General features: G+C 48.6%; 1 protein-coding gene across 1 annotated transcript; it reads right to left on the minus strand.

Moving 5' to 3' along the window:
- Positions 1-526: 526 nt before the first annotated feature.
- On the minus strand, positions 527-6960 carry LOC125711741 (F-box only protein 40-like). Its single transcript, XM_048980973.1, has 4 exons — positions 6841-6960; positions 6274-6308; positions 3659-5515; positions 527-2095 (listed from the first exon to the last, which is right to left on the minus strand). Exons 1-4 carry the CDS (start codon positions 6872-6874, stop codon positions 1895-1897), a joined length of 2127 nt encoding a protein of 708 aa, XP_048836930.1. The 5' UTR covers positions 6875-6960; the 3' UTR covers positions 527-1894.
- Between the last annotated feature and the right edge of the window lie 8011 nt (positions 6961-14971).

Here is a 14971-nt window from a genome sequence, read left to right on the forward strand (position 1 = left end):
AGCATCACGAATGACGTCAACCATCTAGCAAGGGCCTTGAATGGCTATCCTTGCTGCAAATGCACCAGTACTTACTTAGACCCTTAAGTGCGGCACCACTAACTGAAGCCAGCACTCTGCCGCTTTCATGGTGACGTAGATGGGAAACGACCAGCGAAACCTTCTCGCTTAGATATGCTCAGCTGTGCTCTGGACTAAAAGCATTATTACCTGTCTATTTCTGTTGCATTTCTCAAGCCTTTTTCATTCATTTGATAAGATGTATTTCGGGATAATTCTCGGATTACAAGTATTAACCTCTTGAACTGTATATTTAATACTGAGTATTAAAAAAGAGATATATGCGATTTAAACGCAACATAAAAACAAGTAATGTCTTAATATTTTTGTTGTAATGTGTGTGAATGGTGCCTTGCAATGGGTTGGCGCCCCATCCTGGGTTTTTCCCTGCCTTACGGTCATAGCTTCTGGGATAGGCTCCAGAGCCCTGCGACCCTGCATAGGACAAGCAGATATGGAAAATGGATATTTGGATATTTTTATTATGCCTGCTTTGTAATAGGATATTTTACACAGTAGGACGTTACATTCATTTTAAAACCTTAACGACGTTTTACTGCCCTGTAGATCTTGAATGAGGTTATTGCTGCCTGACAGCAGTTTATCAGCGTGATGATCACCTCGTACAGCTTTCTCTGGAGTGTAACACTGAAGCGCCCCCAAGAGGAGGTCACAGGCATCACCTTGCGCGTCACTATGACTGCTAACACGTCGGTTGCAGTGTTAAATACGCAATCAGAAGTCAGAGATCGTTAACAGATGGAGATGCAGATAAATATTTGAAATGGCACGCATCGCATTGTTCACACGGGGCAGTGCTGTTAATTTCATCCACTTGTTAGCATGTTTTAAATTACCACCACAAATCCCATCAGAAACACGCCGTTTTACACCAAGCATCAATGAAGGGTCTTTAAAGGAAACAGCTGCTGCTTATCTTCTTCTCCACTGGGAGGCAGTATGACTCTTCCAAAAACCTCTATTGCGCTGGGATAATTTGTATTTTTTATTTTACATACCCACACAGAAGAAATCCAAAGTGCTCGACTAACTTATTTAGTTCAATAAACCAGTAACCCAGTAATAGTGTTTTTTTAAATTGAAACATGCAGTTGGTTTTATCTGTTTGTCTCTCTGCAGTGAATGTGGTCATTAACGAGGCCGTCAAACAGAAAGGAGTGATTTATCTTGCGTTGAATCTATCATGTGAGATGCGGACCATTAAGACATCACTTATACAAACAGATATAAGATGACGCATTTTGCGTCCAAGCTGAATAACAAAGTATTAAACATCCCCCGTTGAGAACGTGACACGTACAGAAACACGGTTAAATGGATCCTCTCGTCCTTGCCCATCCGTGGATTCCCGAAGGCGTCGCTTCATCGCTCGCAACCGCAGTAACTCATTCATTCAAAAACAGAGAATAAGTCCTTCAAACACGCATTCAGATGCGGATCGATCTCTATTCACACACACCGGTGTGTCTCCACACACAGCACTTCGCCAGCGACAGCCTCGTGGTTCACGGCCACCTGTATAGGGACGCGCTTCGGAGATCGTCATGCCTGCAGTCTCCTGATCTACTCGGGTACTCCGATACGCAAACCACAAGTACCCTTCAGCGCAAAGGAGGGCTAATGGCTTTGTACTGCAAGCCACTTTTACTGCTAAGGCTAATATTGCACGTCACTCACTGTAAATGCTATCAGTGTGTTTTCACTGCTGCCCATTGTTGACGCACTGACTCTATTACATATTTTTTTTTTGCGTCGCTCTGGCTGAGAGCGTCTGCTAAGTGAATAAAATCATTCTCAATAGCCACTTATCCAGTTAGGGCTCTGGAGATCCAGATAAGCTGAGCGCGGACGCTGGGAGACAGACTGGGCCGTCGCTCAAGCCCACCAGGGCCACCGGCCGGCTCTTCTCCTCCGTCTGGTAGAAGGGACAGGCCCGGAGGTGCTCCGCCATGGAGGGCATGTCATCGAAGCGCCACTGCTGCACGGTGCTGAAGGAGCTGCTGAACTGCCACACCTGTAGGGGGCAGAATCGGGCCAGCGGCAGTGAGGCCGTCAATACAATCCCTGGAAATTAGAGCGCAGTGGGCTGAAATATCCAGAACGCGACAGAGGGGAGGAGGTGGTGCCTTACATGTGGCCCCGCCTCTACAACCCATATATGGAAATAAATGGGTGTGGCTACTTATATAGCCATAACGAGGAGGGCAGGGTCACAGTGGATCTATGTATATATGCAGCATCTGTTAGGCGGACAGCAGTGAGAAATATTTGTTGCAGCCTTTATATTTTGCATTAGACCATTTAATATGTTTTGCTCATTAATAACATCCACGAGTCAACAAATAAATCACGAAGGCAGCATTAGCAGCAGGGTGGTAATTAGTTGTAACCTACTTGCTGTCCCTAAACAAACCCTTACTGAGCAGCATGCTGTGAGCTCCTGCGTAGCATTAACACGTTCCTAACATCGCCCTGCAGAGAGCCAATGTCTCCGGCCGGCGGGGCCACCCGGGCGACTTTTGGAGCATAATTAAGAATGCAATGATGAACGGTAACGGAAAAAAATTACATACTTAATTTCATGCAAATCGATAAAACGTAATAAAATCCATTTTAATTAATAAAATTCTGAATTATATCCATGTTTTTTTAGTGGTCTCGAATGGATGGTCTTGGTTGTTGTTAGCTATTCTGCGCGCTGCTGCTGGATCAGTTTGAGTGTGTGTATTTTGGCGTGTGTGTGTTCATCGTGCATGGCTATGTGTGTGATGTGCCTGGGTCTGGTACCTGAGTTCAGATGTGTTTTGTGGCCCATGCCCAGACCCAATCGACATGGCTGTTTTTGACCGGCATTGGGGCAGGGAAGTCACTGTAAAACGTGACTCCCAGTGCGAGTCTGACTCTCAGGGGTGGTCCATATGCTGTTTGTGAACACCACCAGGCGTAGAGGTGATGGCACGGTTACTCAGAGGGGCAGCCAGAATGACCCGGACGCCTGACTGACAGCAGGGAGGTCCACTCTCAGCATCCGTTTATTTATAGTAATAATACTGCTGATGCACAGTGCAGGCACTGAAAAACTTGGGAGATCTACACAGTCTCATGTGGACTGGATGTGCTGTGCGTAGTATTGCGTTAGACACACTGTGGTGTTTATGGTACAGTGTTAGACTTTGCTGTGTATGGCATTTTGTTAGGCAAACTGTGCTGTGCATGGTACTGTGTTAGTCTGTGCTGTGCTTGGTACTGCATTAGACAGACTACTGTGTGTGGTACTGCATTAGATGGACTGTGCTGTGTATGGTACTATGCTATACACTCTGTGCTATGCATGGTACTGCATTAGACTTTGCTGTGTGTGGTACTGCATTAGACTGCTGTGCATGATACTGCATTAGACTGTGCTGTGTGTGGAACTGCATTCGACTGCTGTGCATGGTACTGCATTATTCTGTGCTGTGTGTGGTACTGTGTTAGTCTGTGCTGTGTGTGGTACTGCATTAGACACTCTGTGCTATGCATGGTACCACGTTAGACAGTCCATGCTGTGTGTGGTACTGCATTAGACTGAGCTCACCTTCACTCTGTTCCTCCAGCTGGACTTCCCATCAGGGTCAGTCTCCCTCTCCCACCTCAGAGAAACCATTCCCCTGTCCTGCAGCAGTGTGGCACATACGTCCCTCATTAACCGGGACACCTGGGAGAGCTGGGACAGGCTGAAACTGTCCAGGTAGCTGGCAACGCTCTGTAGCACCTCCAATGGGAGCTTGCTGAGGCCGTCTGGGCCGCGGGCCCCCCCGAGAAGCTCCGGCGGCAACTGCGGCCTGAGTGCGAAGGTGCCAGAGTCCCCATCGTAGCTGACGGTGGCCCTGTGAGTGGATGGCTGGAACCGGATCTGTCTGTAGGTGCAGCCGAGGTAGGCTAGCGGGCAGCGCTGCTGGAACCATCCGTCCAGCACTGAGCACAGGTCCGAGTGAACATTACGGAAGTGCCAGGCGAACTCATCTCTCCGGAAGGTGTGGCCGCACAGGAAGGTGAAGATGGAGCTGGCCTTGTTGTGCCTCCTGGTGACGGACTCCGCCTGAATCTGAACGTGCAGGCCCGGCGGCCGGCCGGCGGTGATGTCGGCTAGGGTAGCCCCTGCCCTGAACGGTGCTGAAGCAAAGTTGTAGGTCTGGGTCCCGATGTCCACAAAGAGGCCGTCCGAGGTCACCATCTCGCTGATGGGATGTCCCCTCAACTCCCGTTCCAGGGAGCAGACCAGCATGGCCTTGACCTCATCGCACTTCGAGATATCCTCCACGGACACTCCAAGGTCAAACGTGTCAGTTTCTTTGGTTGACCTCTTCACCCGAAGGGAAGAATTCTTGAGGAAGCTCCGCTTCGCCCTGTAGCTGGACGGAACACTGTAGCTATGCACCGTCTCCACTTCGATGGGCTCCAGTGCTCCATAGACAAAGTCCCTCTCCCTGGGAGTGCAGGCCTCCAGCTGCCCGAAGTGGATCAGCATGCTCCCATGGTGCACCAGGTACATGTTGTACTCTGCGATATTCACCTCCTTCCCCAGCCTTTCTAGAACCCCATCCTGCCAGGGAGCTAGGCCTGTTTTGCTATCTTCTGTGGCGCCTGCTCTCCCATTTCTTGGGGAGCTTTCGGTACCTTCTGCCAGTTGCTTTATATTCCGTTCTTCTTTTTCTTGGTTCCCGTTCCCCGCTGCCAGGCTGCTCACCTGCTCCTGGGGCTCCCGCCTGCAGCCTTGCAGCTCCTTGCTAAAAATGCTCTCCCAGGCTTTGTAGCTATCGATCCCAGCCACCTCGTGACTCTTAGCCAGGGCGTCACGTTCTTCTTGCGTTAGCTCCTGTACCTCTGGGGCATCCTTGCTGATGACCAGAGGCTCCCCTTCGAGCTCAGAGAATCCCCCATCCCTGATGGGACCCCTGCTTGCTGCCTTCTGCGCCTCCTCTGTGACCATCTCCGCCGGTTTCATCAGCTCAGGGAAGAGGGTGTCCAACTTAAAGTTGCTGAACAGCAGCCTCTGGTCCCTTAGGGCCACCGCCAGGTCCAGGGGTTCTCCAGACCTGCGGTCTTTGACAACGCTCTGGCAGAATGCGGCATCCGCTTCGGTGGCAGGCCAGCGGTTCCAGTCCAGCGAGCAGGTCACCAGACTTGCCGGACAAGCCTCGAGGTGGCGGGCAAGCCGGCAGCGAGGCATGGTGAAGGGGCAGCCATAGTCAGCATTCAGGCAGGGCACTGTCTCGCGGGGGCACAGCATCCGGTGCTCCTCCTCCTTACAGCGGTGGAAGACGGCGCCGCAGAGCAGTTGGCAGCTGATCGTGGCACAGGAGACAGGGGGTGCCGGTGGGGCCCGGCACTGTACCCTGAAGCACGCCTGGCAGTGCTCGTGTTGGCCAGCCGCAGGCTCCTCATTCCGGCCCTCGGAAAGAAGTCGGGAATTACCGTAAACCTCCCAGGTACTGGAGGAAAAAAGTGGACTATCTAACAGGGAGCTGGGAGGGAGCAAAAATGTGAACTATCTGAGAGGGAGCTGGGAGGGAGCAAAATTGTGGACCACCTGCGGGTCCCCAAGGACCGGAATAGGAAACACTATTGTAAACTGAAGGTAGCACCTGCAGCCCGGTGTCAAATTTAATATCTGAACCGCAGAATCACTCTGGGCTCAAATCCTGAGAAGGATGCTGCAATTATACTCTTAAGCTATGTGTTTAAGTTGGATTACAGCAGTTAGACAGTTAGCTGCAATGTGACAGTGCTGCATTGGACAAATATGCATAGCAGAGTAGTTAGTGACCAACTGCAACAACCAGAGTAGATGTGCTAAATCTTTACTAACAATTACAGTATTTCATTGCTGCCCGATGAAAACCACATAAGTCCACTTTTTGACGATTGTAACTTTTTTACTATAGATGGAACAAAGCAAGATTAGTTGTAGACACTAATTATCTCACTGACAACAGCCCAAGTCAGTGCACTTAGAATAGGAAACCATTCTCTGACAGCTGTGTAAAGATAAAGGTTTATATTTGAGGTGCTAAGGACATCTGATTACATTGTGTTAGGTTTATTTTGTTAATCCGTTTCTGAGAAAATGTGTTTTTTCACCCTCCTGGAATAATGCAGAGAGGTGTTTTTCATTGGACGATGTATACATGACACAAACCAGACTCTCACCATTTGTCCGTTCAGATTCTGCGGGTCTTCAGATCCTAAACAACAATGTTGATACTTTTAAGAAAAGCACAGCAACAAAAGCAGTACAAACTTCCTGGCGGAAATTCCCTTTGGTTAAGAGGCATGAGGACCAGCAGAGACAGCTAAAATAAACACTGTGCACTTCCCGCCTGCCTGACTGGTGCCCCGACACTGAAGAGGCTGCCGTTATCGTTAGTGACTGACAGCCAGCAACACTGTCCCTCTGCTAATGGAACAATAACCCTTAACGCGGCATTCAGCTCCGCATGTTAATTTGAAAATAAAAGCACAAACTGCTAATAAGGAACACTAAGCCTTTTTGTTCAGTCGCCTAGGGCAGTCTAAACAATTACAAAGCAACGACTGTCACAAATAGGAAATAAAACATTAAGTTAGAATGATGTTCTAGTAACTTTCATAACGTCAGCCCCCAGGTCAAGTTTTGCTACCCTGTTAAACCATGTTAGAGGCTGGTGACTTTTTTTTAAATTTATATATCTTGTATATGTTTTCCCTGTATAAAAATCGCTCATTGTAGCTACTTACTGATGTCGGTCCTACGGCACTCTGAGACTTTCATGTCTGTTCCTTTGTGAGGCAAGCAAACATTCAGAGCACGCGGGCCACCTCAAAATAGACGTGACAGCTGATAGAACAACGCAACTCGGGTCAGGGTCCTGTACACGTGACTCGTTTAGCACTGCACATTCAAAGCCGAATGTAAGATGACACACGTGCAGCCACTGCGTCTGTGTCACTCGTCAGGGTGCCGTGGCGGTCCGCCCCCCTCAAGGTCAGTCAAGAAGTCAAATGTCCATGGTAACACTGCCTCCAGGGATCCTCCTTTGTTATCCTCGTTGTTTCAAATTTGTTCAGCAGGTGGCAGTGCAAGGCAGTGGAAACCCTTCAGAAAGGGCCAGAAAAATCTGTTTGGGTCAAAATTATTCTTTCAAAAAATAAAAATAGATGATGGAAGCTCATTGATACCGAGGACCCAACTACTAAAGGTTGTTAAATTCATCCACAGTAGTATGAACAGTTGTTTTCCCCACTGCAAGGTCCTCACATGCAATGAGTGAATGCATGCAGTGAATGCAACAATTGCTTTAGACATGCAGTGAGTTAACATATGCAGTGAGTGCAGCGAAGGGTTAACACAGTGTGTAAAATGATAAAGTCATTAGGCGGTGCCCTCTACAGGTCCAGCTCTATATCACAGGCCATAAAAGCATGTTTACTGCCGCTGCTGTTGATCTATACGCTTCCTGCTCTCTGGCAGCTGGGGTAATATTTCTCTACAGGATCAATCTGACTGTGATTTTAGGGTCCATCCATTACCAAACCTAATCCTCGGGGTCTACAGAGGAGACACAGTTCAGTGGGCAAGCTGGACAGGGCTGAGCTATTTTCAGATTGGGCTGTTTTTCGTTGTGCCCATATGACGTATCTCGCTGGCATAATTACTCTGTTTACATTGCACATATTTATGTGCTGTCCAATAATTGGGCTGTAGTTTTTTTTTAATTGTAGTGAATGACAGTTTGCAAAATAATTATATATATATGTGTGTTTGTATGTGTATGTGTTTTGTCCCACACACACACATATATATTTTTGTCCAAATCACATTTCATAATAGATAAATTAAAAACGCCCGCCGAATGCTAATTTATCTCTGAAAGGGCCAATTAATTGAACTCCCAAAGCATCTCGCCGCTAACGAAGGCACAAACGACCCGTGTAGGTGCCAACCAAACATTTTTCGCACCCATTTGCTGCAGATCAGACAGCGTGCAGCAAAGCTCTCATCGCCGTATGTTTTTTTTTTTGCATGCTGCCGTATCTGTTTCTCAGTCTCAGTCAGTGATTAGCGTCTCTGCCATGCTCCGTAGACATGCCCAGGTGGCAGATGTCACGTTTAGCGTTGCTGAAAGGGTGTCGCAATCAGCCTGCACCTCACACACGCATTTACTTGGGAAGATCCTAGAATATGCCATTATCTTGGTTAATGTAACAGCTGCAGCTGCATATTTCCTGTCGCTCACGGTGTGTTATACACGAGGCTGGAGAAGAAGCCCCACTGTGAAGTTTGTCCCTCAGGCTTTTCTTATAGGCCCTTAAATAATGTAACATCAAAGCGCGAGCATCGACGGGGCCACGTTTTTCTTACTTAACACCTGGGAGGGATGTTCAGCGAGGGCCTGCTCTTAAGGCGCTTATGGGTAATGGAGTCCAAGCCACGCTCAAATGTGGTTGTGCCACCTGACCATGAACTCCAACTCCCATCAGCACACCGGTCCTGCATTTCACATGTCGCATATTGAATGTGGTCTATTTAATATGCTCTTGCCAGATTTGCAGATGTTTATAGTCATATAAATATAGTTAAGAGACAATTTCTATGCACACAGTATTCTACTTTTAATTTTAAAAAGTAATTAAAATCATCTCACAGCCATGTCTTCGGTACCATTACAGCTTAATTAGTCCGGGATTTTACAGCTTTGCCTTACAGCAAAGAACCGTCGTTAATTTTCAAATTAATATAGAAGGCAGTGGAGCAGGACGAGAGCTGTAAATGAGATACTTTAGTGAAGCAGTTTTAACAAAAGCTCCGCGTAATGACTCTTATAGGAGATGGTCACAGCCAGTGCAGGCCTACCGGAGTTTACATGCCACGGAGTCACAAACAGGTAGAAAACCGCTTTATTATTATCCATCTGGTTGTGGTCAGTTTACCGCGTCCCGGCATATCAGCTGGTTCTGGTATCCCGTCTCCTGGTTATAATGCCCCGATGGAAGATCACCTGGTTCATGCAGGTACTGTTTACACCTGATACTCCCCAGTCTGGAGCGGCTACCTCTGTCTATAAATAATGCACCATTCTCTAAGTGTATATATAGCTTCCTGCAGTATTGATTTAATATTAAAGGAGCTTAAAAGAGGAGTGCAGTTTATGGAGGTAAAAGGAAGATCACTAGAAACTTTTATACTGCTGCGGTAGAGCGGGATCACATGACTGCCGGCAGCGAGATCATGTGATACAGTATCGGCCAGGGGGATTTATACATGCAGTAAAGTGAGATTTTCAGCTGAAGGCTGCACACCCATGCACACTCAGTTTTATGTATGTGACAGTTTTATGACCTTGCAAATAGTCTGTAGGGTTTGCAAACTACCCCGATGCTTTGGACGTTGCTAATTTTAGGGTTATAATGAAATAATATACATTTGCTGTAAGATTTCCTGTGTGAGAGTGTGAAAGCGTGAGTGTCACGTCAGATGCGTGAGAGGTGGCAGCCCTGTGAATGACCCAAGAGTGTTAAGAGACAGTACATAATATCTGAAATGGATAGAAAGCCAGTGAAATGTCAGGAATGAAATCGCCGGCACTGCAGAGAATAGCTTCGCTTTGATGTGTGTTTGTGCGATGAGAAAGCAGCAGCACTCAGGTTGCCGCGGAATGTAAAACTCAGCCCCTAATACGTAACTACTCGCATACTGGTGCATTCCAGCTCCCAGTTAAACGCACATGCTGGCAGGCACAATCGGCCCGGGTGCGGTTCATTTGGTGGAAGACTCTGTTTTAGACATCCAGCACGTGATGTGATCCATCGCGGGATGTGTGCACATTCAGAGATCAGGCTTTCACTCCTCGCAGTGAGATCCTATCCAGTGGAGCCTACGACACAAAGGTAAATGTCAAATCAAGGAGCCCTGTTGACGGACATATCAGCAAACAGTCGTGAGATTGACTTACAAGTTTGGAGGCTTGTATCAGACTGGTGTGCAAGTTCCTGGGGGAAAAAGACGTGTATCTGCGAATGAGGGAAAGATGGGACCATCCATCCATCCATTTTCAAAACCTCTTATCCTACTGGGTCACGGGGGGTCCGGAGCCTATCCCGGAAGCCATGGGCACGAGGCAGGGAACAACCCAGGACGGGGGGCCAGCCCATAACAGAAGGTAGGACCAATCTATACTAATAAATGGGGGCCTCCCGACTCACCCAGCCAGTGAGGATGTCTCTTCCCAGCATTCCCAGTATGCCCACCACCATGCCAGCCACTGTTCAGTCTGCATAGAGAGTCTGTCTGCATTTTCAGTCACAGCACTCGCTGTTGTTCTTCTCGAGTCATTTTTAGGTCTCTGAGACGTTCCTTCAAACGCCTTCGTGATTTTTCTGAATATGAATTTATGCTCTCTAAGTGTTACTTTGCTTATTAGTGTATTAATTAGCATTTTCATAATGCGGCTGGCAAATTACCAGCAGCCAGCCCCTCAAACATATCACTCTGACATGCCATGGTTAATTCTGCAAAACTGTAGGTAATTGGGAAATTAAAACAGACAGACATAATTCAGCGATGGAGAGTCCAATAATGTGATATTGATTCCTGCTAAGTGCAACCAGTTGATTTAGTAAAGGCTAGTAAACATTCGGAGCCAAGCCTTGGTAAGCAAGGTGTGTGGATATCTCGAGGCTTTGCCTGCCACACCCTTTTGGTGCCAGTTCAGCCACCCCCCCCCCCAGTCTCACCAGTGTTGATTTTAAGAGACAAGTCAGGTTCTGAGACATCTGCCTAATGTTATTTCACCCACAAGATAAAGGGTCTTTGTGGGGAACTCCATTTAACAATTACCTTAAGCATTCAGCACCAACATTTTACTCTACCAGCTATGTACAGTACTAGACCTTAAGTACAATGGTTTATTTTTAAGTGTGATGTTTTTGGAAGTAATAATAGAACAGGAACCGGGGCGTGGATGTCTCAGTAGATCCTGCTGTTTGGGGAAATGTCTGTGATCACAGTAAAATTATATATTTGACTTCTTCATATCTATCGAATGTGTGTCACGCCCATCAATGCATTTCCCATAAAGCACCTCTCCCAGGAAGCACAGGGCAGGTGGGCGGGGCCACACCAGATGGGATGCCCATGTAAAACTGCTGTTACCGTATTTATCCGCGGTTATCTAGTAAACATGCAGTCACAGATGACAGTCCTATAACGATATGAATTAAATGCTCTCTGGGTGGGGTGCGTCCATCAGTTTGGTTTTCACTTCACGAAGGAGAGTGTTGGTGAACCGGTTGCTAGGGAGTGTCAGACGGGATCAGGGATGACGTGTAACTAATCTCAGATGAGGACATGTGAGGAACAGCAGGGTGCAAACTGATGTCTCGCCGTCAGATCAGACATCTTACCCGGTTAGGGGTGCATTTGCTGATGATAAATTGGTTTCTCTGTCCAGGGGGGCTGACAGGACATGTATTGTGCATGAGATAAAAGCATTGAGTTGCGGAGCATTTTTTGTCAGTGTTATAATTGGTCGTGGGAACAGGAATAATCACACAGGGCTGCCATTAAAGCTAACTGATTATGGAGAAAGTGATTGGAATAAATTTAAGAAATGTATTCATGTCCTGAAGCAGCTCCTGTCGCACTGTGATTAGTGCATCGATGCTGCAGTGGGGTGAGGACCTCAGTGATGCCGCCTGGGCACCAGCCTCGTACCCGCTTGTGTAAACCGCTGACAGGCCCGTGGGGTTTCTCCCTCAGTCTCAGCCCGTAAGCAAAGCCTTGCAGCTCATCATCTCTCATTTATCTGTCATTATTATGTCTTTTTTTGCTTCCTCTCTCTAATGCACTTCGTCTGCCTTCCCCAGACGTGATGCGGCTGATCTGGCACTCAGAGGTGGTTTGTGGGCGGGGTGAGGTGGACGGCCATGGGGGCAGGAGATGACCCATTTTTGGGAGCTGGGAGAGCAGCACATGATCGGTGTCCTGTGCCTGGGATCGGGGGGGGGGCATGAGTGTGCAGGCCTACAAGTCAGGGCGGCGCCTCATGATGACTGAGCAGGGCGTTCCCTGTGCAAGGTGTTCCTTGCACACGTTCCTCACATAGGGCATTCCTTATATAGAGGGTTCCTTCAGCAGGGTGTTCCCCATGTGGGACATTCCATCAGCAGGGCGTTCCCTGTGTAGGGCGTTCCTTCAGCAGGGCGTTCCCCGTGTAGGGCGTTCCTTCAGCAGGGCGTTCCCCGTGTAGGGCGTTCCTTCAGCAGGGCGTTCCCCGTATAGGGCGTTCCTTCAGCAGGGCGTTCCCCGTATAGGGCGTTCCTTCAGCAGGGCGTTCCCCGTGTAGGGCGTTCCTTCAGCAGGGCGTTCCCCGTATAGGGCGTTCCTTCAGCAGGGCGTTCCCCGTATAGGGCGTTCCCCGTGTAGGGCGTTCCCCGTATAGGGCGTTCCCCGTGTAGGGCGTTCCTTCAGCAGGGCGTTCCCCGTGTAGGGCGTTCCTTCAGCAGGGCGTTCCCCGTATAGGGCGTTCCTTCAGCAGGGCGTTCCCCGTATGGGACATTCCTTCAGCAGGGCGATCCCCGTTTAGGGCGTTCCTTCAGCTGGGCGTTCCCCACATAGGGCGTTCCTTCGGCAGGGCATTCCCCACATTCGGTGCTCATTCAGCAGGGCGTTTTCCCACATAAGGCATCCCCCCTAGGGGGCGTTTTCTGCGCAGTGTCACAGCACAATCTGGCGGTCCTCACCTGATGAGCAGTAACGCCACTGGACCTGTCACTGTCACCTGCTGTATCCCCTTGGTTGGACTCTGTTGTACCTGAGGGCCTTTGTCTCGGTTCCAACCCGGGATGTGCTTCACCACCACACCACTGGGGGGTAGTCAGTAGTTCCACGTCCCGTTAGAATCTTCTGTGGGTGAAGTAGTGCCACGCTGGCGTACTGAGGATATTGACCGCGGAGTGCTAATGTTCAGATCGGCAGAGGTGGGAGGAGCCGGCTTTCTCACCCCTCTTCTGGCACAGGGGGACCCGCAGCCAGGAGAGGCCCCGGAGAACATCAGAAGCGAACAGGAACTCAGAAGTGTGACTCGGGGAGAGAGCGTCAGACAGCCTAGGTGGATTCTGGGTGCCGCCGCCAGTTTCACTCCGTCATTTCGGTTACCAATGACGTTACCGGTTTATGGTGTCGGTGTTTTGGCACAGAGTGTCGAGACGGCCACTTGGCATTCAAATAACCATAAAACTGACATCACTGAAGCTACATTTGTGATGCTATTGGCCAGCTTAATGAACAGGCAGGCAGCTGGCATTGTAGTGACGGTTCTGTGTTAGTGGGTTGGTGGGTTTAACTAGGGAGTAACTAGCTTTATTTTTTTTCTCCTTGTTATAGTCGTCCTAAATTCGCTCAGTGTTACGGGTGGCAGTTTGATAAATTGGTACGGCTGTCAAAGGAGAGGGAGGGTTTGTGTCTGTGTCTCTCAGTACACGTGTGTGCGGTCCAGGTATACATTACATTGCGGGGACCAAATGTCACCACATTGAGATAAAATCCTGTTACTTTCCGATTGTGGGGACCATTTTTTTAGAGACTGCAATCAGAAAGCCAAAATGCTTGTGTTTTTTTAGTTATGTATGGTTAATGTCAGGGCTGGATAGCGGTTAAGGGTGTCATTGTTGAGATTAGGGTCTTGTGCATAGAAATGAATGTACAATATTAGTACAGGTGTGTGTGTGTGTGTGTGTGTGTGTGGTGTTTGCATGTTGTCATGCCACTTTCTTCTGGCATCTGATTTCCTCTCACAGGCCAAAGACATGCAGTTCAGCTAATTGGTATTTCTAAATTGCCCATAGCAGGATTGGTGACCCTGATTAGGAGGAGAAGATGGATGGATGGATGGATGGATGAATGGATGGATGGATATAAAAGGATAAATATTATCTTGTGAATATGTAAAACTTGTTATTTCTCTCTGAATTATATTAATAATTTTCTTAAATGACCCCCTCCAGTGCAGTCAGCCCTGCACCCACATCTCCCAGGCCAGCTCCAGGTCAGGCTGTTAAGTTTGCCTTCGTTATCATTCAGAGAGGAAGATTTGATCTCCGTCCCATCTGCCGCTTCACTGCCTCCTCTCTCAGATTGTCCGTTTGGGATCGTTTACCCTTTCGCTTGCAGATCTCCTCCTGGCAGGCCCTTTGATTTGAAACGCACCGCCATAAATCTCAGATTAATCATGCTTGTGTCTGTTTTTATCCGGTATCTCAGAAAATGAAGCCCTACTGACCTACGTTCAAGACAGACTAAATACATTCGACCTTTTTCCCCACCTGTTCCCCATGTGGAAGATGCTATTAGTGATTTTTAATAGCTTCTGTGGACTGCATCACCTAGGATGTGCAGCACTTTGCAGTCAGGTCCACCTGTGGTGATGGGGGCAGGTTTCTGGGTGTCTCAGAACACTCCCTGGGGGGGGGGGGGGTCCGTGCTCTACGATTCACACGATTGCAGAAGACACACGCAATGCCATGTGCTCCAGGCCGACTGACCACACAGCAGGAGGGCCGGGCCTCTGCAGTGATATCGATCAGCACTGCAAGGCAGGCCGACTTGGTGCAACAGCCGTCACGTTTGTTTGGCGGTAATACTCCGGAGGGTGGCGGTGAGCGATGCGAGTCGGGGGCGGGTCGAGAGCGATGCTGTGGCCCTTGGTGGGGTGGTCTCATTCACACAGGGAGGAAGGGCTGACCAGCATCCACTGTCATCTGGATGCAGCAGAATACCATAGTGATGCTTTATTGTTCCCCACAGGGAAATTGTCCTTTCGCCCATCTCATCTTGCTGTCTGTGAGACACATGGACATAGATAAGGGTTGA

Source organism: Brienomyrus brachyistius, chromosome 17, assembly GCF_023856365.1.
Source record: "Brienomyrus brachyistius isolate T26 chromosome 17, BBRACH_0.4, whole genome shotgun sequence".
In the NCBI taxonomy this organism is placed as follows: Eukaryota; Metazoa; Chordata; class Actinopteri; order Osteoglossiformes; family Mormyridae; genus Brienomyrus; species Brienomyrus brachyistius.

Bases quoted from the DNA above. Each gene is read 5' to 3' on its own strand.
- LOC125711741 (XM_048980973.1), bottom strand. From the start codon at position 6,874: ATGAAAGTCTCAGAGTGCCGTAGGACCGACATCA. The intron at 5,516-6,273 runs GTGAGAGTCTGG...CTTCTTTCCGAG, and splicing joins AGAATCTGAACGGACAAATG to GGCCGGAATGAGGAGCCTGC. The intron at 2,096-3,658 runs GTGAGCTCAGTC...TGCCCCCTACAG, and splicing joins GCTGGAGGAACAGAGTGAAG to GTGTGGCAGTTCAGCAGCTC.